The sequence below is a fragment of the Chelonoidis abingdonii genome, unplaced genomic scaffold (genome assembly GCF_003597395.2).
Source record: "Chelonoidis abingdonii isolate Lonesome George unplaced genomic scaffold, CheloAbing_2.0 scaffold0027, whole genome shotgun sequence".
NCBI lineage: Eukaryota > Metazoa > Chordata > Testudines > Testudinidae > Chelonoidis > Chelonoidis abingdonii.
In genome coordinates, this window is record NW_027424288.1 from 468,622 (window position 1) to 491,260 (window position 22,639).

The 22,639-nt window shown below is 42.9% G+C and overlaps 1 protein-coding gene across 1 annotated transcript in view; it reads right to left on the bottom strand.

Moving 5' to 3' along the window:
- Positions 1–18,948: 18,948 nt before the first annotated feature.
- The window catches only part of RBM20 (RNA binding motif protein 20), a 34,484-nt gene continuing 30,793 nt past the window's right edge, over positions 18,949–22,639 (bottom strand). Inside the window, exon 14 of the mRNA XM_075061353.1 lies at positions 18,949–19,417. Within this exon, the coding sequence (XP_074917454.1) occupies positions 19,307–19,417 (111 nt within the window). The 3' untranslated portion in view covers positions 18,949–19,306. The remainder of the gene's footprint in view (positions 19,418–22,639) is intronic.

Sequence of the window (22,639 nt, forward strand, 5' to 3'; positions counted from 1 at the left end):
CTATTGTGATTTACCCACTTCCAGCAAATATCTAACACAAGAGAAATCAATAAAAACTAATTTGAATTGGCTAGAGATGTCCTATAACATTCCAATGCACACAGTGATTTTATTTTCTCAACAATTTTTTTAATCATTAAACCATTTAAAAAAACAGCATATGTGATCCAGACACTTCAGTGGTTCTGTTTGTCCATAATACAGCCTGCAGAGAACAGAGTCTAGGTTAGAGTATCCATCAATCAGTTGAGACAGCAAAAAACAACAGGATCTGCCAAACACAATCCCATTTATCTTGTGGTTTTATTTTCTTATATACATATTTATTCTGCATCCTTTGTGTTGGCATTTGGGTGCCGTAATAAAATTAGATGCAAACATAGCAATGCTACTTGGGTAACAAACAATCTAATCCCACTTTGGCCAATGATGGCTACAGGTTGAAAGGTTTAGTTGAGGTGCCATTTGTTTATGCTAATTAATTATGGTCATTTTTGAAATTTCCCCATGATCCTTTGCAATGGCTGCCAAACAGGAAACGCAATTGCTGCCTGTTTGAAGTTTTACTAGAATGTGCACATTAGTAGAGTGCATGTGAGCTAGATTGTAAATTACGGGTTCAGATGGCCAGGAGCTATGGGTATTATTCGCAGCTCTATCACTGACTATCTGTGAGACTTTGGAGGAATAACATGACCTTTCCATGCCTCAGTTTCCCCACCTATAAAATGGCTTCCCTGTTTTCTCATCTACCTACTCCTTATGGCTTAGAACAGCCTTCCATGTCCCATATTTTAGATTACCCCCCTATGGCATACTACACTCTTAAAACTGGTGTTTTGTTGTTGTTGGTTGGTTGGTTGGTTTTTGTTTATTTTCCCAGAATTTTCCGACATTGATTTACTCTAAAAGAATTGCAACACTGTGTTTTGCATCCAAACAAAAGAATAGTCTGACTCAAAATCCGAGATGCAGGAGAAATTTGAGATCTTTGAAATACAGACCCAGATCGAAGTTTTTCACTTCAGGCCCATCTCTAATTAGAGCTTTATTCCTATGTACTGTGTTTGTTTAAATTAGCTTGTAAGCTTTCTCCAGCAAGACCCAGCCTATGTGCTTTCTACAGTATTATGTACAAATAATATATAAGGCTACAGAAATAAAATAATAATCATTCATCCTATGTTCAGCCAGCTGGATTTGTAGGTTGGGGTCACCACATTTCAGAAAAAAAATCTGGTGAAATGGAAACACTTATACTGTTCCACTTCTGTTGGAGGGGAGTTTATTTAAGGTATAAGAAAATTTTTTAATTGAAAAGAAATCTTAGAAAAAGCTCTGGGCATGCTTTGTAATACAGTAATAACCATTCCAGACATGTCTCTTTTGTATTATAGTTGTCACCTCACCTGTTCATTCTTGCCCTAACAACAGCAGCACTCGTCTGGAAAGGCCTTCTTTGTAGAGGGCTCCACATATTATAGGCTATATAGGAAAAATGAAGTGATCCGATTAGACTATAAAGAATTCCAAACAGTGAATTCACTCAAAAGCCAATACCAATGACACAAAACATAGTCTTTGTCACATGATAATTGTTCCTTTCCACAATTACTGTAGGAGAAGATCTCCGGGCATCATTTATAATTATTAGTTGATTTGTTTCCTTTTTGTTTTTTGCATTACTTCAGAAATTTGTTTAAACTGGAAGAGTCTGTGGTGAACTAGTGAAATCATGACAGAACCCGCTGATGAGTGTCAGTTACCTTCCCCCACTATGTGCTTGAACCATAAAGGAAATGGACCTATTACAGCTCTAAACTTGAGAGCTTGGCTCTTTAGCTCAATTGTTTTCATATTTGAATTGATGCTTTCAGGTCTGAAGATCATCAGTTCATTACCCAAGATGGCCACCATCACAATGACAGGAGATGGGAGCCTGGAAATTGAACAACTGAGATGGAGAGGGATTTTGGAGACAAAATGTTTAAAATGTGGGTGTGTTTGGTTTTAACGGGTATCTCACCCCAATGTCTAATGAACATATGGGAGAAAGAAGGCCTGTGATAAAATTTAGCATACACATACACAACTTAATTTAAGCGGAAATAAAACTCCCATTATACATCTGAGACCTCATGAGTCCTCCTGCAAAACTAGGCAGGCCAAAACTTGACATTCCTGGTATGTCTAAAGCAAAACCAAACAGACAAACACAGCTTTAATGTGGGGAAAATAAATTTCTGTCTTTTTTAGAACACATTATTATATTTTCAAAATATCTTTGCAGGTCACTTTTTAAGTTGCTTCATAGTTCACCCATAAGGGCATTTTATACAAGCATGGCCAATTGACAGTCTGAGACCTGTAGATGGTAGAAGAGCCTAGTCTATCTTATTGCTATTTGTATATCTTCCTGTCTCTCTTTTTCCCCCTTCTCTCTCTTTTGCTTTCCCCCATCTCTTCCTCTTCAATCTCTCCTTACCTCTTTCCTCCTTCCCCCAACCTGCCTCTCTCTGTTCAGCATCTTGGACTTGTATTGACAATTTGTAGCTGAGACAACGTAATGAAAGGCACTGAATTTATCAGCTTATGCGTGATAGAATTCTCAAACTCAGTGTTGCAATCACATAGGTTTTGGCAGCTAATGCAGCCCCCTACAGCCCAGCTGGCTAAGACAGCAAACTCATTTAACATTTAGAATAGCAATTCTAAGCTCCTGGCAGGCCCGGACTAGTGTGCCTTTCACTCTGGCTATACCAATTCTATAAAAGCAGCACTTTGAAGCATACTGTAAGAGTATGGCGGAGTTGGTGAAAGAGGAGTGGGAAATTAGTGAAATAGGATTTTTTGTCTACAAAAACTTCTTTCGAGGTTGTTCTTCCAACTAAGCCAACATCAATCCCTCTGTTTTAAAGCAGAAATTCCCACTGAAATCCAGTAGTTCTGCCAAGATACTGTCAGCCTGATGCATCTTTAGCACTCTGCTACAACATTTCTGTGGACACATTGGGCCAGATTCTGGCACCAGCTATGGCCTCTTTACACCACTCCTATGGCATAGGGAGGTTGTAAAGGGACTGGCCTGGCTCTCTGGAGAATTCCCCAGCCTAGAACACTTGTCTCCCCCTCCCCCTCCTCCGGATTAGGAGTATAGCCAAGGTTTGGAGGGGGACATGTTAGCACCAGGGATGGCTATAGTGCTCTGCTCTCCACTCATTCTGAGCTGTGGAGCGGCCCATAGACAATGCGACGCTGCTGGAAGTGAGAGCAATTCTTGGGGCTATGCTAACACTCAGAATAGAATCTGCGCTGTCTGGTGCACTGCTAAAAAAATAGAATACCTAATCCGGCCCTGTACTCCAGTCACACAACACAGATACAACAAATAAACCAGTAATATTATCTTACGGGGTGTGGTCTAGAGTTAGGCCTTGAGACTTGGAGTCAGCAGTTCTGGGCTTTGTTCACACCTCTCCCACGGAATGCGTGACCTCAGACAAGTCACTTCACCTCTTTCCTCTCCTTGCCCCACGCTGCTAAATGGGGATGATAATAATATACCTTATATGATGCCATGGGGCTAAATTAGCTGATGCTTGCAATGTGCTTTGAAATCCTTGGATGAAAAGATGCTAGATAATTGCAAAGTAGTAGTCATAATGCTAATAGTTTGTTCCATTATACATCGCATTTCATCCCCAAAGATCCTGGAGTGCTGCAGCAGCTACATACATACACCACCACTAACCCTTGCTGGGTTTTGGTTCTTCCCAAATCCAGGTCAGGAAATGTGCCTGAGACATCGCAAAAGGCAGCATATAAGCAAAAAGAGTAATCTGGTCAGTGCAGCTGGGTTTGTGTGTGTCTGTGTGTGTGTGTGTGTGTGTTTCTGAGGAACTGAGCTTGCAACACTAGGAATATGCTTCTCTCACAAGGGGCTGCATGAAAGGCAGCATGAAGCTGATAATGGGAGGAGGGAATAAAAGCAGCAGTTAAGGGCTGAGGGGGAAGTGCATAAGGTGGGAGTGTAATGTACTGGGTTTGGAATCAGTCCCAGGCGCAGGAGGCTCCAAGGAACAGATCAGTAGTGCAGCCTGCTCAAACATCGCTCTACTTGCACCGCACCTGAATCCATCCAGCTGCACATCATGGGGTGGGCGATTGGTAGGACCAGTAAAGGCACAGTCCACTAGCCGGGGTGTAAAGTGGAACTCAGAACAGAATGTTTGCTGGGTTAGAGATGAGCACCTTGAAGTTATGTGGAAGGCAGGCAGGGAGGAGTTGGTCTCCTTATTTAGGCCCAGAGAGAGCATACTGAACAACTATATTATTTGTATTTAAACCTTATGAGCTGGTCTACACTAGGAACTTACACTGGTATAGCTGTGTCTCTCGGGGATGTAAAAAATCCACACCCCTGAGAGAAGTAGCTACATAGACTTAACTCCTTCTGTAGACAGCACAGGTCAATGGAAGAATTCTTCTGTTGATTTAGCTGCCACCTCTCGAGGATTACTTATGCCAATGGGAGAACCCCTCCTATTGGTATAGGTAGTGTCTACAATGAAGCACTACAATGGCTGCAGCTGTGCTGCTGTAGCATTTTAAGTGTAGACATAAAACTAACACAACAGCAGCCAGAGTCTGGGGTGGCTGGTGTGACAAATGTTGCAACCCCATACAGTGTTTTTGGGGACCACTGTATTGAATTTATGAATGGTTTAGGTGTGGTTGTCTACCCTATAAGGGTGGGTTCTCACAGCTCCCCCAGGAGCTAAAAAATGGTGAGAGGTGAATCAGTGAGACTACAAGCAACTCCACAGACATTCTACCACACTGGAGTGGTTTGCACATATTGGGTCAGGTTGGGGTTTCCAGGGGCTAGGAAACAAAGAAAGGGCTTTTGTGTATATGGATGAGTTTGAATTGACCCATGGCCTTCCACTGGCTTGCTGGGGATACCGCAGTACATGTCGGGGGCTGTGCAGTCTTAAAACCCCTGGTCCGAAGGGAATGGGAGATGGGTCTCCACCCAGAGACAGGTGACAGCTGGAGATCTAAAACCTGATGGGACATGGGAGAGAGAATACAGGTGCAGTTACCCCGAAGCTGTGACAGACAGCAGCCTGCAGCTCCCTGCAGTCCAGAGCTCCCTCCTTCCAAAATAGAAGACGATCTTTGTAGCGTCGACAACTCTCATGATTTTAGTGCAAGTCTCATGATTTTTAGTGTATTTCTTAAACTCCAGCTCCTTGAATCAAGAGAGTGCAAGAGAACCTTGGCTTTCATTTAAAAGCAAAGTAAATTCCTAGCCCTCAAGGTGATGGATGAAAGTGTGCAAATGTGTATGCTGAGGGCTCCAAAATTGGAAGGCAAATAAAAAGAACGCCGAATTTGTTAATTTAAAAAAAAACAACCTCACGATTTTTAAGCCAATCTTACAATTTTGGGGGGGGCCTGACTCATGATTTTTTAATGCTTCAGGGTGGCCTTTGATCTTTGCAGCCGTACCCACATCCTTAAATAACAATGGCAGCTGCTCTGTACAGGGCGTTCCAGACAGGAGTGACATGCTGAAAGCTATGGGAGGAGATTATAATAGAAGCCTATTATGATCTCACATTTCAGTGCTAATCTTTAAAGTATAAAGGCCTGGAGTCTTAACATCCCACACACCCTGCTGGGCGGGATTGTCTTTTGGTTACACTAACTCAGTGTTCTTCAGGGGCACTCATTCTAAACAGTAGGAAATCTCCCATGGGAAGGAAGGGATTCAAAGGCTCCAGGAACTCTTATAAGGTTATTTAATGAGTCTGACTCCATAGCAAATCTGACTCCATGGCCGTGTCTCTTGTATTTGTGAAAAGTTATTCATTTTTGTTTCAGGGGTAGCCTTTGTTGAAGATATACAGGCCCCAAATCAGCACTGGTGTAAGCTTCAAAGAGCTGCATCTGCTTGCATCATTTAGCCCGTAGGGTATGTCTACTCCGCAGGCTTGCTGCATGCTGTGCTAAGCTTTTGTTCCCAACCTCCCCCATCAGCCACCCTCAAAGCCCTTAGATATATGTATTGAACCTGAGCTGGTTGTGCTCATCTGGGGCATATGGCAGCGTGTAGGTTGAGCAGTGACCCCCACCCTGCTGGCCCACTTTACGATGTGGACCAGTAAGGGCCTGGGGGCCTGGTCTAAAGTCTAGATAGTCCTCTGCTGCCATTCCTACAATTGCCTGTACCTATATCTTCTGCTTTCATGAGCTATGGCACGAGAAGGTAGGCAAAGACCCCCAAAATAACACTATACACCAACACCCCTTGATAACACTGTTATTAGGAGGGAATAATGCCCCTGCTTGTCTCAATAGGAAAACGCAAGATCTCCTCACTATCCTGGTGTCCCACACCTCTCCTGTGCATCTGACATTAAATATTCATTAACATGCCTCTGTGGTTCACCAAGGCCTGCAGAGCAAGGAAGTAAGTAACCTTTGCTTCAGCTAAATGTGTTGGTGGGCTAAAACCACTTCCACCTAAGTGTCTGGGGAGGACAGACACATTCTCTCACAATGCACCAGGATGGAGCCAAGTCCTAGAGCGGCTCCAGCTGATCAGGCACTAAGAGCCCTGGGATGTGCCCCAGAAATCCTAGCTCCAAACATGTAGCTGCAGCTTTGCAGGAGATGGTTTGTGTGGAGCAATGTGAATTCTTGGAAATGGGATTGGCTACGATATACCCAGATACATGCAAGCCAGGGTGTGGGTACACATCCAGTGTAGATGTAGTCTTAAAGTAAGATGAAATAGTAGCTATTGTGTGCTATTGCCTGGATGATATTGTTGTGTGTTCACTGCTTTTTTCTGTCACTTTCTTTTTTTTTTTTCCTTTGCTCAATGTGCAAGGTTCTTCTATTCCCACTTCATTCACCATGTCCTGGCAAAGCTCAGGACTCTCCTTTCCAGCAGATGTTGGTAGGATTTGGTGACATTTTGAATAGGAGCTTAAATAAAAAAAAAATTGTGGGGGGTGGGGGCAGGAGCTATAAGGGCCTGATCCAAAGCCAATTGAATTTAACATGAGTCTTTCCATTGATTTCCTTGGGCTTTGGATCAGGCCCTGAACAGATTTTGACACTGTAGGCGTCAACATCTGAAATTCAGATGTTTGAGCAGAAGCAGCTCACAAATCAGAGGCACTTCAGCACTGGAAGGAAGAGAATGCAGCATGTACTGTGTGAGTATAGACATCAGCGGAAACATCAGATGTGTCCGCTCATGTGTGGAAAATGGCCCTTAATAAGTGCCCTGCAGATCACTTTCAGACTTCTTGTGCTCCCAGAATGCACTTTTCTGTGCTGATCACATGAACGTTTGGATACTTTGTATGATGGGCTGCTATGTTTTCATGCACACACAGCAGCAGCAACTCTTCTCAAAACACTCCAATTAGACTTTAAGCCTTTGCCTGACAAAACAAGATGGTTCTGTCAACGGGTCAAATAAAGCCACAGAGACAAAGTACAGCTTCACCTCCTCAGCTGTTTCAGTGCAAGTCACTTGAAGGCTTCTCAGTCCACCACTCCTACTTTCCTCAGTTAGGTGAGTGCAACCAGGTGCAAGTGGTGGGGAAAACTGGAAGATTCCTACTGTGAGCAGGAGTATGTGATGAAGGGCTGGAGATGAGGTGCTGCCCATGAATGGGTGTGCCTAACAGTTCTTCTGAAAATCAGAAACACCAAAGTAAAAATCAGGACTAAATAAAGTCCTTAAACACCTTATTTTTGGGAGCAAAGGGACAGGAAAGAAGGACATGCCTCTGGGGCCCTTGGCTTCATCACTGACCTATTGCCAGCTTAATATCCAATATATCCTCTCCCTGGGGCCCAAACCACGAACTGGATAATTAATGTTTCCCATCTCTAACTTCTCTGACTGATGTGACAAGCTGGAAATAGACATTGGAATTGCCTGTTCAAGACAGTGCCGATCTCCTTGAACTGGAAGATAGGCCTGCGTTTTGTTTGCTGTTTTTCATGCTGTGTTCCATGTACTTTCTCTTATGCATGTCTAATTCTCTCTCTGCCTCTGGCCACACTTGCTTTGGGATGAGGTTTGCTTCTGGTTACCCCACTCCTCCTGTGGTCAGAAAGCACAGACACCAGTTCCCGGTGCTCTCTCCTTGTGCATCGAGACAACAGCAGCCACAGACCCGTCCAATGAGTTTGGCACTATGCAGTGTATCTATGGGTACAGAACTGGGGGAGAACCAAGAGGAGACCAGGCAGATTCAGAGGTTAGAAACTCAGCCAGTAAATGTTTCTTTCTTTTCCAAAAGAGAGAGTGAAATGAGTCCTGGGGAAAGGCAGCAAACTGGCAAGCCCTCGAAGACTAAACACCCTAGGGGCTGGTTCCTGGGGCTGAGAGTATCTAGTGCATATTCCAGCCTTTGGAGAGGCTGATTCAAATGTCTTACCAATTATCTGGTTTCCTTGTTTCCCGTCACAGGTGTGCAGAGCACCATTTTGCAACACCCCCTGGTTCAAGGTGAAAGTTTGCTGCCATCAGCATGTTGCTATCTGCCAAAGATAAACTGGAGCAGTCCAACCGGCAGTGCAAACACCACCCAGCCAAGAAGAAACCTGTAAACAAAGCATGTTTCCTGTGTGCCCTCTAAAGACACACAGGCACTGTTTGCAGATGGTGGAACAAAAGAGAGATGTGTTAAAACAAGTCTGAGGAAAGAGGGGGAGAGATCTTCTAGTTAGGAATCAAGAGGTCTCCAAGGCTTTGGGAGTAAACCAGTTAGATAAGCACCATACCAATTAAAAGTCATGCTGTTGTTACTACATCCCATGTAAAGGAAAGCTGACCCAGGAATGCTCCTGGCAATTATTTAAAGGTTTAATGAGATGAGCTTTGTAGAGATCTCTCCTGCATGAAAAACTTTTGAATGTGCAGCCAGGTCAACATACAAATTTGCAGGAGTTTAGTTAAACCAATTTAGTTAAATGGGTGTAAACAGATGGGTATAAACTAGCCAGGAATAAATTTAGCTGGAATTTAGAAGGCGGCTGCTAGCCATCAAAGGAATGAGATTCTGGAACAGCCTCCCGATCGGAATAGTGGAGGCAAGACACCTAACTAGTTTAAACACAGACCCTGATAAATTTATGAAAGGATTATGTGTCAGGATTGCCTGTGACAGCAGGGGACTGGACTCAGTGACCCAGGAGGTTCCTTCCAGTCCTATATCTCTATGATGAAACTCTTATTTCAGCTAAAAGTGGCTTATTTCAGGTTAGCTAAAACTTGTTCCTAATGGACTTAAGGTCCACCAAAATAAACCTGGTTTAAGCTGCAATAATATTGTCCATGCACCTTTTTGCATCAGCGTAACTCACTAAAAATCACACCCTACATTAAAACAGAGCACTTCTATGTGCAGACAAGCTCCAACATGAGCCTCTTTGTACTGTGTACAGAGCCTATTCAGTTCAGCTCCTTTTCCCTCCTAATCACTCACATAACTCTGATATCACACTTCCACTCCTCAGTGAGCCATTTAGGAGGGAGAAAGCAGAGGAGAAAGAAGACAGATAGGCAGAACGGTGGGGGAAGCTACTCTCTTGGGTTAAGTTCCATCAACCTATGAGTATCAAGTATAACTCCACTGAATTATGCAGCTTATGCCATGCACAGTGGATAAGAGCACTCATTTAAAGACGAGGGGGCAAATCCTGGCCCGACAGATGTGAATACGTGCTTTGCCATTCACTTCTATAGGACTAGGATTTCATCTGAGATATTTTTTCACCTCTTACGGCTGCACTACACTATTGCAGCTCCACCACTATCAGCAATGGCGGGAGTGCTGCTGTGGCCAGGCTTAGACATTTTCACCACTATGTCATCTAGTTCCACTAAGAGCAGCTCTAGATAGCACAATGAGAGCACCTGTACCCTGCCTACCTTATGGCTCCCGCCATTCTTATCACTGATGGGAAATCTCCCAAACAAATACTAATATATACAAGGCTTAAATTAAGATTTTGTCAGTATGTGACTCATGTGGCATTGCAGATAGCTCCTGATCTGGGGGCTGGTTGAAGTACTTGGAAATATACCACTTAAACATCCATAGAAAAGCAAAGATAGCATTTGCCCTTTAAAAACCACCATGACTTGTGATTGATAAAATCAGGCCTCACACTTCCATAGCACCTCCTATCTGAAGAGCTAAATGCACTTTAAAAGTGTTAATGAACCAAGCTTTGTACCGCCTCTTTAAGGGACATACTAACACCATTTTACAGATGGGGAAACTGAGGCACCGAGTGATGAAGTGACTTTGCCTAAGGTCCTGCAGCGGGTCTGTGGCAGAGCTGGGAATAAGTCTGTGGCAGAGCTAGGATTAAGACTAAGAATTCCAGACTCCCATGCTTTAGACCCCTAATATACTATAATATATAATATACAATACTAGTCCCCTAATATAATTCCCCCCATCCAATTTTGCACAGAGATTAATGGATTGTTCATCAGGATCTTCGAGAGTATTTAGTAAAGGCTATTTAGAACTCAACCCTGTAGGCAATATGCCCCTGATCATTGTAACACCACATGCTCTCCCTATGGTAGTGTGTTGGGTACGTTGTTTAGCAAACATACCATGAATACCAATCCTTTGTGCTTGCATAGCATCCTGAGGCACAGCCTAGCATAACTGATGCAATCCACTAATGGTTTTAGTAGTTTCTGTGTTGGTTGTTCGCTTTCGTTATCACCCATAATTAGTGAATACTTGTACAGCGTTTTGAAGATATACAGACTTATCTAAATGCTATTGTTCTTTTCACTAACACAGGTGCTCATGGCACATCTACAGGGTGGAAGGGCAAATGCACGGTACAGATTCATATGTCTACATTGGCAATTGAACGACAAAACTTTTGTCTTTCAGAGGTGTTAAAAAAAAAAAAAAAAAAAAACCTCCCCGAAAGACAAAAGTTTTGCTGATGACAAGCGCCAATGTGAACAGCACTTTGGCAGCAGCACTCTCCTGCCGACAACGCAAATGCTGCTCCTTAGGGGTGGAAGTTTTTTGTCCACAGGAGAGCCAACAAACAGCGGCTACACAACATGACTTTTAGCAGCATGACTGTAGCTTCAGAGACTTCTCAGTTTAATTCGTTGATGAACCTTCACTTGTAACGCCGACAGACCCCGGTCATCACTGAACCGGGACCTCTGGAGCTTAGTGAATGAGCCTCTACCGCATGAGCTAAAAGCCAACTGGCTGTTAGCTAAGGCTGTAGAGCAGACTCGTTTAACTCTCTCTCAGTGGTCTCGGTGACACTAGATGAGACAGAGCACCACACCAGGAGACATGTGGGTTACCCTACCTCACTTCTAAAGCTGCTTCCTAATGCTTTAACTTCTGGGGAGATATATCTGAGAGTGATGTTGTGGTGCTGCTACTGGATTACTTGCTGCTGTGATGTTATTTAAACATACACAGGATCTTACATTACGCCGTGCATTTCATATAAGAGGATCCCAAAGGATAATACACTGGGCCAGGGCGTTTGAGCATGTCTCCCTCTTGTACCATGCCCCAATAACTAACACCTACTAGCTCTGAGCTAAAGAAAATGTATTTTAGCTCAGTTGGTAGAGGCCTGTGATTTTGGTCTTGAAGAATCTTGGGTCAATCCATATTGACGACTGTGGGTTTTGTGTGAATGCAGCCATGGTTTACAAGCAGCTATAAAACTTATGCATATACTTATACATACACAGAAAGAAATACTCAACCCACAAAGCTACACCTGGCATAAAAAGCCCCAGCTGTTTAAGAGTTTAGGATGGAATGTGAAGAATACACCATCCTAATGAAAGTGCAGAAGCCTATTCAGGAAAGAGCATGTAATTATCCAAAGTGGACTTCAGCCAGGATACCAAGGGCTAACTACTATTGTTAAAAGTGTTAGATTGCCTGGCTAACTTCCAGTCCAGATTTGCACAATAGGACAATCACATTCCTTGCAGCATGAATGAGTTGATGTTGATGAGCTAATTCTCGGCCTTGCTCTTCGGGATGCCAACTCCAAAAATGTGACTTACGGGTCTAAACAAACAAACAAAACCCTCCAGTTATCTCACTAAAAATAACTCCATGGATTTGGCTCCAGAAGTTTTGCATCATAGGGCTGATCTACTAGTAATTCAGATGAATTGCTGAATCTCATCCAAGAGATCTCTCTGGCAGGAGGTTAAGACCACTAAAATATAGATACTCTGGAGCAGGTGAACATAATAGTTCCTATAGAATCATAGAATATCAGGGTTGAAAGGGACCTCAGGAGGTCATCCAGTCCAACTCCCTGCTCAAAGCAGGACCAATTCCAATTAAATCATCCCAGCCAGGGCTTTGTCAAGCCTGACCTTAAAAACTCTTGTGCACCAGGCTCTACATTTAATTCCTTGATTAGACTCCAGAAGGAGAATCTCCTGAACCACACTGCAGTACAGTCTAGAAACTTTCAAATGTTGATTGATTTGTCTACTTGTTGATCTAGGTTCTTATATGGCCCCTGTTGCCATAATTTTGGAATGCCGAAGTATTATTTTCCACATGTACAGAGATCAGGGCAGGAGGAGGCGGCAGCCATTAGAACCAACTTTAGAAATAATGTGCTAGACATAATGAAGGAAACAAATGAGTTACAAACAGAAGAGTGAGCAAGGATACCCGAGGGCAAATCTGTTCTCCTAGGCTAATCCAATCTTTCCCTGAATGACCTGGCAAAACAGCTAACTAATCCCAGAAGTAAATAAAATAAATAAGAAATAAATAAAAGAGCAAGATTGGATGACTAGCCTCTCTCAAACTCCTTCTTTAGCGTGGTTTGCTAACCTGGATCCTGGCTTTATACCCACTCCAAGTGAGCACAGAAAGCCCCTTGTGTAAATCAGAGAACATCTTTGTGGCAATAACAACTAAGAAGTGCTGACATGAACCACAGGAGCACTTCTGGCTTGATCATGCTGGCCTAGCTTATCCATGGAACAAGCATTGATTCAGTACCAACTTGGAGAGAAAAGCATCATCTATTGATTCACCAACATGACTTCCAGCAGAACCTAGGTTTTCCTTGGATGTCTCCTGTTTCATGATTGGCCAAGCCTGGCCATGCTTGGCTTGTGCGATCAGACAAGATCACAACACTTAGGTGACTGCCAAAATGCACTCAATTATAATTGTAGCCTTACTTTTTAAGGCAAAGCTGCCATTTGTATCTGTGTGCGCACTCATATTTGGAGCCTATCAGCATTGATAATATCCCTCTAAGCACAGCAAATAGTGCTGGAAACATGCCAAAATAGACTGAATTTTCAACAGTGCAAACAAGTTGGTTCACACTCCAACAATGTAGGCATTAAAAGAGTGGATCTGAATAATGCAACTTTCAAAACAAAATGGCAACACACCTAAAATATGACAATAACAACCAAATCACTGATATGAATGCTCCAGAACTTTAGCAAAAGGAATCATATTTTAAACCAGGGCCAAAATTCTCTTTCAGATTCTTCGCTGGAACCACTCTCTAGAAGCCATCCCAGAGAAAAGAACTGAAAATGTTTGTGCTTAAAATATATTACTTCTGTGCTGCAGTCACAAGTCTATCCTTATTTAAAAGAAGTGAAGGCAAAGGATTGAGGGGTAGACCTGGGTTCTAATTCCTGGCTTTGCCACTGATTTACAGCATGATTATGGGCTAGTCACATTGTGCCTCAGTTTCCCATCAGTAAAATGGGGGACAGTTTTATCTAACTACTGGGATGGTATGAATCTTAATACATTCTTTATTTATGCTCTCTACCTTCCCATGCACACAAATGCTTTCACATTATTTTTCCTGGTGCCACAGCATGGCTACTAGTTTTCATATCTGGAGGAGGAGGCCTGCCAAAAGGTTTATTGACAGATGACACGAGACATTTCCTTTTTCCCAGTGGCAGAGCACTATTTCTGATGCACTCCCAGTTCAGATCTCTCACATGGCAATGGGGATCAAGCAAGACTTGCATTATATTCAGTGGGAATTCTGTGAATAGTGGGAAAGGAATCCTGGACCTTGAGTTAACTGACTTTTCAGCCTGAACCTCCATGCTCCTGAATAACACCATGAAGAACATCCTTGAAGTACTGTGTCTGTTCAATATATTGGTATTATACACATTTATGATGTCATGATATAGTTCCAAAGGATTTACACAGCATGCCTTTTAAGGTGTACTTATCATGTTCTACAAAGATACTCCGTAACCAGGACAATGGGGTATTCCAGACATATTATCCACAAGAAATCTGGCTGCTACGCAGAGTGAGTTTGTATTTCAAAGTCAAGCTGTATGTTTTATACATCATCAACTTTTGTCACCACCACCCCAATGATACCGAATCTGCAATTACAACTTTGTGTAATAATTTACTGTACAGCGGGGGCAAACCTGACTCATCTTACCTTCCCTCTTTCTGTCTTCTTCCTAGCCCGCCCCTTTGTCCTGTTTTTGTCCTATTTTTCCAATTTTTTCAACAGTACAGAAAGACATAGATTTCCCCACTGCTTTTGTCCTTACAGCTTTCTTTAACTATTTAGTAATGATAATAGTAAAGAACGGTTACTTACCCTTAAACTAACTATAATTCTTCATTGAGCATTTTTCCATGTGGATCCCACTTCTGGTGGGTGAGGTTACTCAGAGAAAGGGTTTAGTGAGAGAAGAGGGTGGGACCGTGGGACTTAGGATAGAGCATTGTGGAACCAGTAGGGAAAATGGGAGAGGGGAGTATGATCAACCAAAGAAACCCAGCAGGAGAGCCAGGGAGAAGACCATGTCATGAAAGCCAACGAAGGAGATCTCAAGCAGGCGAGTCTTATCACCACAGCAGATGGGACAAGCAGGATGTAAGTGAAGTAGATGCCTTGAGTGTCGGCTAAAAAGAGATCAGAACAGTTTCAGGAAGTGTGGCAAGGAATCCAGGATGGAGATGGAAGAGAGGAATTCAAGAGGAAACAGCTGTAGATAGCTCACTCAGTAAGTCTGGAGGTGAAGTGTAGGAAGGGAGATGGAAGGGCAGTAGGTGGGTAAGGAATGGCTTCAATCATAATTACAAAGAACCAAATTCTGAGAGGTGCCAATCTCCTTACAAATTATTGTGAAAACACTGGCACAACTACCAGCCATTATTTATGCTCTAAAATTCTCTTTATTAAAATCCTTTTTATGAAACGCAACCTGAAACACTTTGCAATCAGTTGCACAGATCAATTAATACTGGTGACACCACCTACATAACTCAACAAGTTCTAACAAATTCCAGTTGTTTACAAGGCAAAACTTAAATTAACAAGATTCTATACGCTCAATAAATAGTATGTCTGGTCCAGTTCAAGTATAATTAAACAAATCACAGCCTTAATAGAGAATAGAAAAACCCTGAATATAACCAGCCTGACACTAATTTAGTGTTCAAGCCAATATTAAAATGTATTAAGTCTTATGGGGCTAATGTTCAGATTTTTTTTTCAATTTTTAATCTTGAAGAAAGCAAGTTGCATTGTGACATTAAAGACTATTTGAGATCAGCAGATAAAAACATGTTCACTGTTCAGAAAGGCTGCAGCCTTTGTGAAATCTTTGGTTGAGACATGTTGAAATGATTCATAAAGATCATGGAAGCTCTTCTTTAAATAATAATAAATAATTTTTTGGCTAGACTTGAGACTGCCTGGTGCTATACATATATTAATCACAAATGTAAATTGTTGAAGAACTATGCCGACTAGAAAAATACTACATCTTAGATTTTATATATAGCAAGTCAAAAGAAAACCAGCACATTTTACAGCAGTTCAAAGAGGCAAATAGCTACCTGTACAGGTACATTGCCGCTCAGCAGAATAGGTATTAGAGTGATGTCTAAGAGTTAAATGCCTGCAAGCATTGCCTCTATGGACTGTTTTCACGGAAAGACATTATATTGCAGGTCTCTAATTGCATTGGGCTGAAAGTTGATTGCACAGATTGTTAGGCTGAATGCTAAGACTTGGAAGTTCTTTTGAATATAGGGATTTTGCAAAATAAAATAAAATTTTCAGGACTACAGCTGCCTTTTTGGCTACACTCACGTGCTGTTTTGTCAGTAGTTAGTCCTTAGGGGCCAGATTTTAAAATCCCCCCTGAAAATACCTGGATTTCATCACAGTTGTATGCTTGCGCGCACACAGATCCCTTTCTGGAGGCACTAAATATTTGCCCCTGCCCCTCAAATACAGTAATTAGGCCAGCATCACCCTTGGGTTCTGCCAGTGGAACTTGGGTTTGCAGGCTGTCAGAGGAGGAAACTCCACATGGAAAGGGTTGCCCCCACTTTTACAGGGGGGATTTGGACCAGCCAGCACAAGCAAGGCGATCCTGGCTGGCTGAGAGTTGTGCTGACTCAGCACAGCTCCTGGGCTGCCCGTCAAGCTCCCAATCTTTGGAGCCCTGGCTGGAAACTGAAGCACTCTTCCTCAGGCAAGATCTCTGGGGAGGAGGCTGTAGGATACCACTACCAACCTGCAACACAGACGGATTGTGCACTTCTGATGCAACAAGCCCTGCGAGCACAAGGTGAAATATTCAAGGAGTGCAGCACAGGAGTGAATCTGGGCCTGAGCGTTTAATATTTTGGGGGTAATAAGTTGAATTGCTCATTGAAGTCTGACAATGAGCCCAGGGGCAAACACAGAAGCTAGGTTTAGTGGTTTTATTCCTGCTGACCAGAATGGTTTCACTGTCACCTCCTTCTCCTCCCATTTGTTTGCATCCACCTGTTGTCTCTCACCTTGAACTCTGATTGTAAAGCTCTTTGGAGTTTGGGAAAGTTTTTGTTACAGTGCTTAGAACAATGGGGCCGGAACCTCTCGGTGCTACTGAAATACAAATGGATAATAATAATAATAATACTCTTTGTACTTGAGTTTGGCTTGAGATAAGTTGCTAGAGGCGTGGAGATTTGGGGCATTATCAACCCCACCTCCCATCCACTTTAAGCGTAACCAGGTGATCTAAAAATCTACCACCACTCTGGTGAGTGCTCCAGTTCTGGAACAGTCTGAGATATAAAAATCAGATGCTTGCATCTGGGGCGATTCCCCTCCCCACTCATATCGTGTTATAAGGCAATGAGACTAATTCTTCACATTCAGTGTAGGCATCACTGCCCTAATAGCTATGCCTTGGACAGTAACTACGGAATATTTACTTCCCTTTTCATGATTTTACATCTTGCAATACAAATTTCGACCTAACAAATCTCATCAAAATGTAATAAGAAATCTTGTAGCAAGAAGAATTTGCTTTTCAAGATTTTTTGTTTCAATTAATTGAGGAATAAAAGTCATGTTTTAAATAAAGATGGCCCCAAATCCTGTCACACTTGAAATCTGGTGATGCTCAGATCTATGCCTAAATATTGTATCTTCCCTTCTTTCTCTCTGATGCACCAGGCCAGACCTGAATCCACAGAATCTCTGAACTTTGGAGAAAAATGAATCCAAGATTTGCAGCTTGCACCCAACTCTGGTTGAAATAAATGGAATGTCTGCACCATCTAATTGAAAGACAACTTGCCAAACAACAAAATGCAGCCAGGAGATATGATACTGAACTGAAACCATTTTCAGAGAAAGAAGAATATGGCTGTTGGTGCAGGTGATATGGAACAGGTTTTTTGGCGGGAGCAGTTTTGGCAGATTGGCCATTTTGCATTATTTTGCAACATTAATGTTGTTCTCTGTGATGGATAAGCCATTCTGGGGGGAAATTATTTACTGTACACAAAGTCCTATTGTATTAAGTGAAACACCTAATGCCAGAGATTTCAAGTGGCCCTTAATATGGTCAATATCAGAGCTGGGCAAAGAATGGAGAAAAAAATCTGTAAATTCTCCCATTCTCCATTTTTCAACCAAATTTCAAACATTTCAAAAATTTTCCTACCACTTGCTTGGAGACATGGTTTGTGGTGCATTTCGTAAAAGCATAATTCCAGGATCAAATCTGGCAGCAGTTTTAGTACATATTCACTTTCCTACACAAAGCCCATTGAAATTAACCAGAAATCTAAACAGTGCATTTCAATGGGACTTTACATTATATTAAGCAACAACTCTGAGTATAAACAATGCCATATAATCATATTTATAGTTGCTGGTGCATCCTGTGTTCTCACTGCAGCATTTTGTGAACAGTTGCTGCACTTGCCATAAAAATTCAGGGGAATGAATACAAAAACTGTTAAAACAACATTAAGAGTCTGGCTTATTTCCATAAAGACCAGGAAATTCAAGATGGCCAAGATTAGAAAAACATGTTTTAAATCCTCCCCCCATCCCCCACAATGAGCATGGATAAAGAATTCTACAAGTTACATAAGCGAAACATCTAGCAGTTATAAAGCTTCTTGTGCGACTTTAATCTAAGACACAAAGTGGACACACTTTTAGAATTTTCCCAAGGAATATTCCTAAACACAGAAATTACCAAAGAGCATCCAGCCCACAGGATATAAAGCACTGGAGAATGAAGGCAAATAACTTTCAGCCTGAACTGTTCTGCCTGTATTGGATTTCAATGGTACGCTCCTAGAGACAGAGCGGCGACTTCCTCCATCTTTGTACAACATCGAGTACATGGACAATACTCGAAAATTTAAAAATGATGATGATGATGATCACCAAGCTCTAGGTGCACATATTCTGAGGCCACTGGGGTTTACCTTATGCCATCTGACAGCACTAGCACAATGACTTTAGATCTCTTAAACAAGGCCTATTGTTCACTATACTAATGAGTGAAGTGACTTGAAATATATTCATGTTAAAGGCTTCATTCAGGACATTTCTTTTCAGATCATTTCCACTGGAGGATGCTAAGTTCTTCTAAATACTCAGCCTGACCTACTGTGTGGCATCTGAGAATCCCTGAGAATTCTGAGTTAGTACAGGAAGCCGCTCCCAACACACAGCCTGAGAAAGAATAGCTGTGCTTGTTACAGATACGCCAGGACTGCTTCCCCGTGGGAAACTATTTCAGGCATTATGGTTTTTAATGGCACCCTGGGCACAGATGCATAGAATATGCTGTTTATTGTGCTTTCCTTCCTCCTGCACAGTGCGAATTGATCACCACATCATGTAACTCAACAATGAAATGTCAGCATTCACTCATTTACAACTCTTCTAGTTGAGCACATCATAGCTTTTTCTTCTCAAAGTGGGGAACAATCCCAGCAACGTCCTGTGGCAGATTGCTGTCTTCTTCATTCATTTTCAGACTCTCTTCTGCAAGTTGGGATAGATACTTCTGTGACCAAAGGAAAACCAGAGGTGGCATTAGCAAGACTGATAATACTCAGCACAGAGTACTTTATAGCTTCAAAGCACTGTAACTAGCCCATAACAACCCTGGGAGATAGAACCCACAGACATTCTGCCTACACTAAGGAAATTTAAACTGGTGTATCTGTGTTAATGTAGATCACCCAGAGCAAGTTTCCTTAATGCTGACAAGACCAGGGAGGTTAAGTGACTTGCTCAATGCCACCCAGGAAGTCAGTGGCAGAACCAGGAGGACAACAGTTCAGGATATCCTGGCTCCCAATCCCATGCTCAATCTACTAGACCCTTTGTCCTGGCAAATAGAAGCTGATTGCTCAGTTCCGCTCTCACATTGGGGTAAATCAGCAGTAATGCTGCAGAAGTGAACAGAATTACACTGGCATCGAAGTGATGTGGTTGCAGGCAGACACAGTTCCTGATATGACTTAAAACATACGTTACATTTGCAAAGCATCTGACTTAGACACATGCCTTTTGATGTATATAAATCTATTTCTTTTAAGTGGAAGGAAAAGTGAAGCCAACAGTCATCACTGATAGAATTTAACAATCTGGCTAGAGTATTTGCCTGTACTGACTTGTTTTATTATGATGGAGTTCAAGTGCCTTAAATATCAATAATATAGTGCGATCCTAAAATCTATTAGCAGCCAGTAAAGCTGCTGACTTACTGGCAATGCCCTTGGATGGCAGAGGTGCACACAAAATGGAAGGTGGAATGACACGGACATGAGAGATGCATGCAAAAATTTTGTACTCAAATTCAACCCAGTTGAATGGCATGAGAGGCAGAAGGGAACAAAACTTCCTCATCACAAGTAAATGTGGTCAGAATCATGGGAGATACCTCTATAATAACACAGAAGGGGTTTTATTAAAGATTTATAGATATAAAATCACACTCACACACATGAGTAACTGATCTGAGTGTTATTAGAGACCATAAATCCAACAAATGGAAAAATGTTCCTTTCTGTGGATCCTGGCCAAGCAAATGCCAGTTACTCAAACTCTTAAAACAGATTAATTAGCACCATCAGTCTGCGTACAGCTGCGATGAGAAATCACATGCATCTCTAGCTACGAACAACTGCTCTGGTCTAGGACTGGCCATTTAAAATCACTGCTCCAGGGGGGAAAAACAGAATCTCATGGCAACACTGCAGCAGGCACCCTATTGCCTGCTTTGTGTCTCTCCTTTCAGTGGTGCCTGTGTGTGACCTGCTGTTGCACTGTCTATTCAGTACACTGCATAAACTCACAATGTGCAGGGCAGGATTAACCTTTTGTGGGCCCTGCAGCCCACCCAAAGGCCCTGCCCCTGCACTCTGCCCCAATGCCCCACCCCTGCATTCCTCCCAAAGGCCCCGTCCCTGCTCTCCACTCATGCTCCGCTCTGAGGTCCCGCCCCTGCTTGGCCTCTTTCCCGCCAGGCCCCGCCCGTCGCTCACACAAGGGGTGTATGGAGAGGAGTGAAGTGGGGAGGTGGTGGAGAGGGGCCAAGCAGGGAGGGATTGGAGAGGCACAAGCGGGGAGGGGAAGGGTGCAGAGAGGAATGATTGGGGCTGCGGCTTCAGGGGGAAGAGGCCAAGTGAGGTCGGGGCCTGGGGGGTGGCCACAGTCCAGGTGACAGGGCATCTTCTGAGTGTGGGCCCAGCACTACTGTAAACCGAGTACTGACAATGTGGTCTTCCTTTTCTAGAGAAAGGGCAAAACTCTTCATGTTTCATGTGTACAGCTTAGCAGGAGGTGACTCAAAACTACTCTTCAGCTTCCACAGGCAACCTTCCCCTTACCCCCTTTTTTTTTTTTTTGAGGGGAAGGGGTAGTAGCTGGTCCATTTTTAAACCTCAAACATTGCCTGCCAAGATCCTTAAGTTCAGAAGAGACCACTATGATCCTCTAGTCTGACCTCCTGCACAACGCAGGCCACAGAATCTCACCCACCCACTCCTGTATCAAACCCCTAACCTACATCTGAACTATTGAAGTCCTCAAATTGTGGTTTTAAGACTTCAAGGCGTAGAGGAAGGCGAAAACCCCCCAGGGCCTCTGCCAATCTGTCCTGGAGAAAAATTCCTTCCCAACCCCAAATATGGCGAACAGCTAAACCCTGAGCATGTGGGCAAGACTCACCAGCAAGACACCCAGGAAAGAATTCTCTGTAGTAACTCAGATCTCACCCCATCTAACATCTCATCCCATAACTTGACTGATGGCATCCAAGACCACCATTAGCGTTTTCATGGCCATATTCACAGTGGCAGCTCATAGACATCCTCGTATCAACCATACTCCGAGGTCCTTTCCCCTCTGTTACTATCCAACTGATGGCATCCCAGTTGTATAAAAAATTCTTGTTATTTAATCCCTAAATGCACGACTTGCCTTTTCACTAGAAATTTTCATGCTTTACTATTAAGTCCACATTTACAAGGTCATCGCAGATCTTCCTGTAATGATATCCCAGTTCTTCTCTGTAAATTAGCAACAACGCTCGCCAGCGTCTTGTGTCATGCAATACTTTATCAGCACATTGTCGACTTTTTGTCCAAGGTGCAGTAATAAAAAGATTAATATAGAGATTGTTCCCAAACCAATACCGCTGAGGAACTACAACTAGTAACCTCCCTCCAGGCCTGACCAGTTCACCTTCAAGTAGCCTCTGTAGTCTCCCCTTTAAGCCAGTCCGCTTATCCACTTTCAATTTCATATTGAATTCCATCTGTTTCCACATGTAACGACTAATAATTCCCATGTGGAACCGTATTCAATGCCTTAACTGAAATCAAGGTAAGATTAGATGCACTGGCATTCCTTTGTCCTTAAAAAAAATCTGTTCAGTTCTCAAAGAAGGAGATGCAGGTTGGTTTGGCCTCTTTGGTAAAACCATGTTGTATTTTGTCCAATTTAGCCATTGACCTCAGAGCCCTTAACTTACTTCGTCCTTCCAACATTTTTTCTAAGACCATTGCATACAGGAGCCCGCCGCTTTTTTTTCCAACCTGCAGGCAGCAGAAGGTCCTGCCCCAGAAATGGCTGAGGACAGAGTGGTGGAGAGTCTGCCCCAAATGCCGACAATGACCCGGGGGGCCCGAAGACGGTCCGCCACGGTCGCGCCCCACAAATGTGTTAGATGCCTAGTGGCGACCGGCTAGGGCTGCTAAGGTGTTTGCCGGCGCGCTGC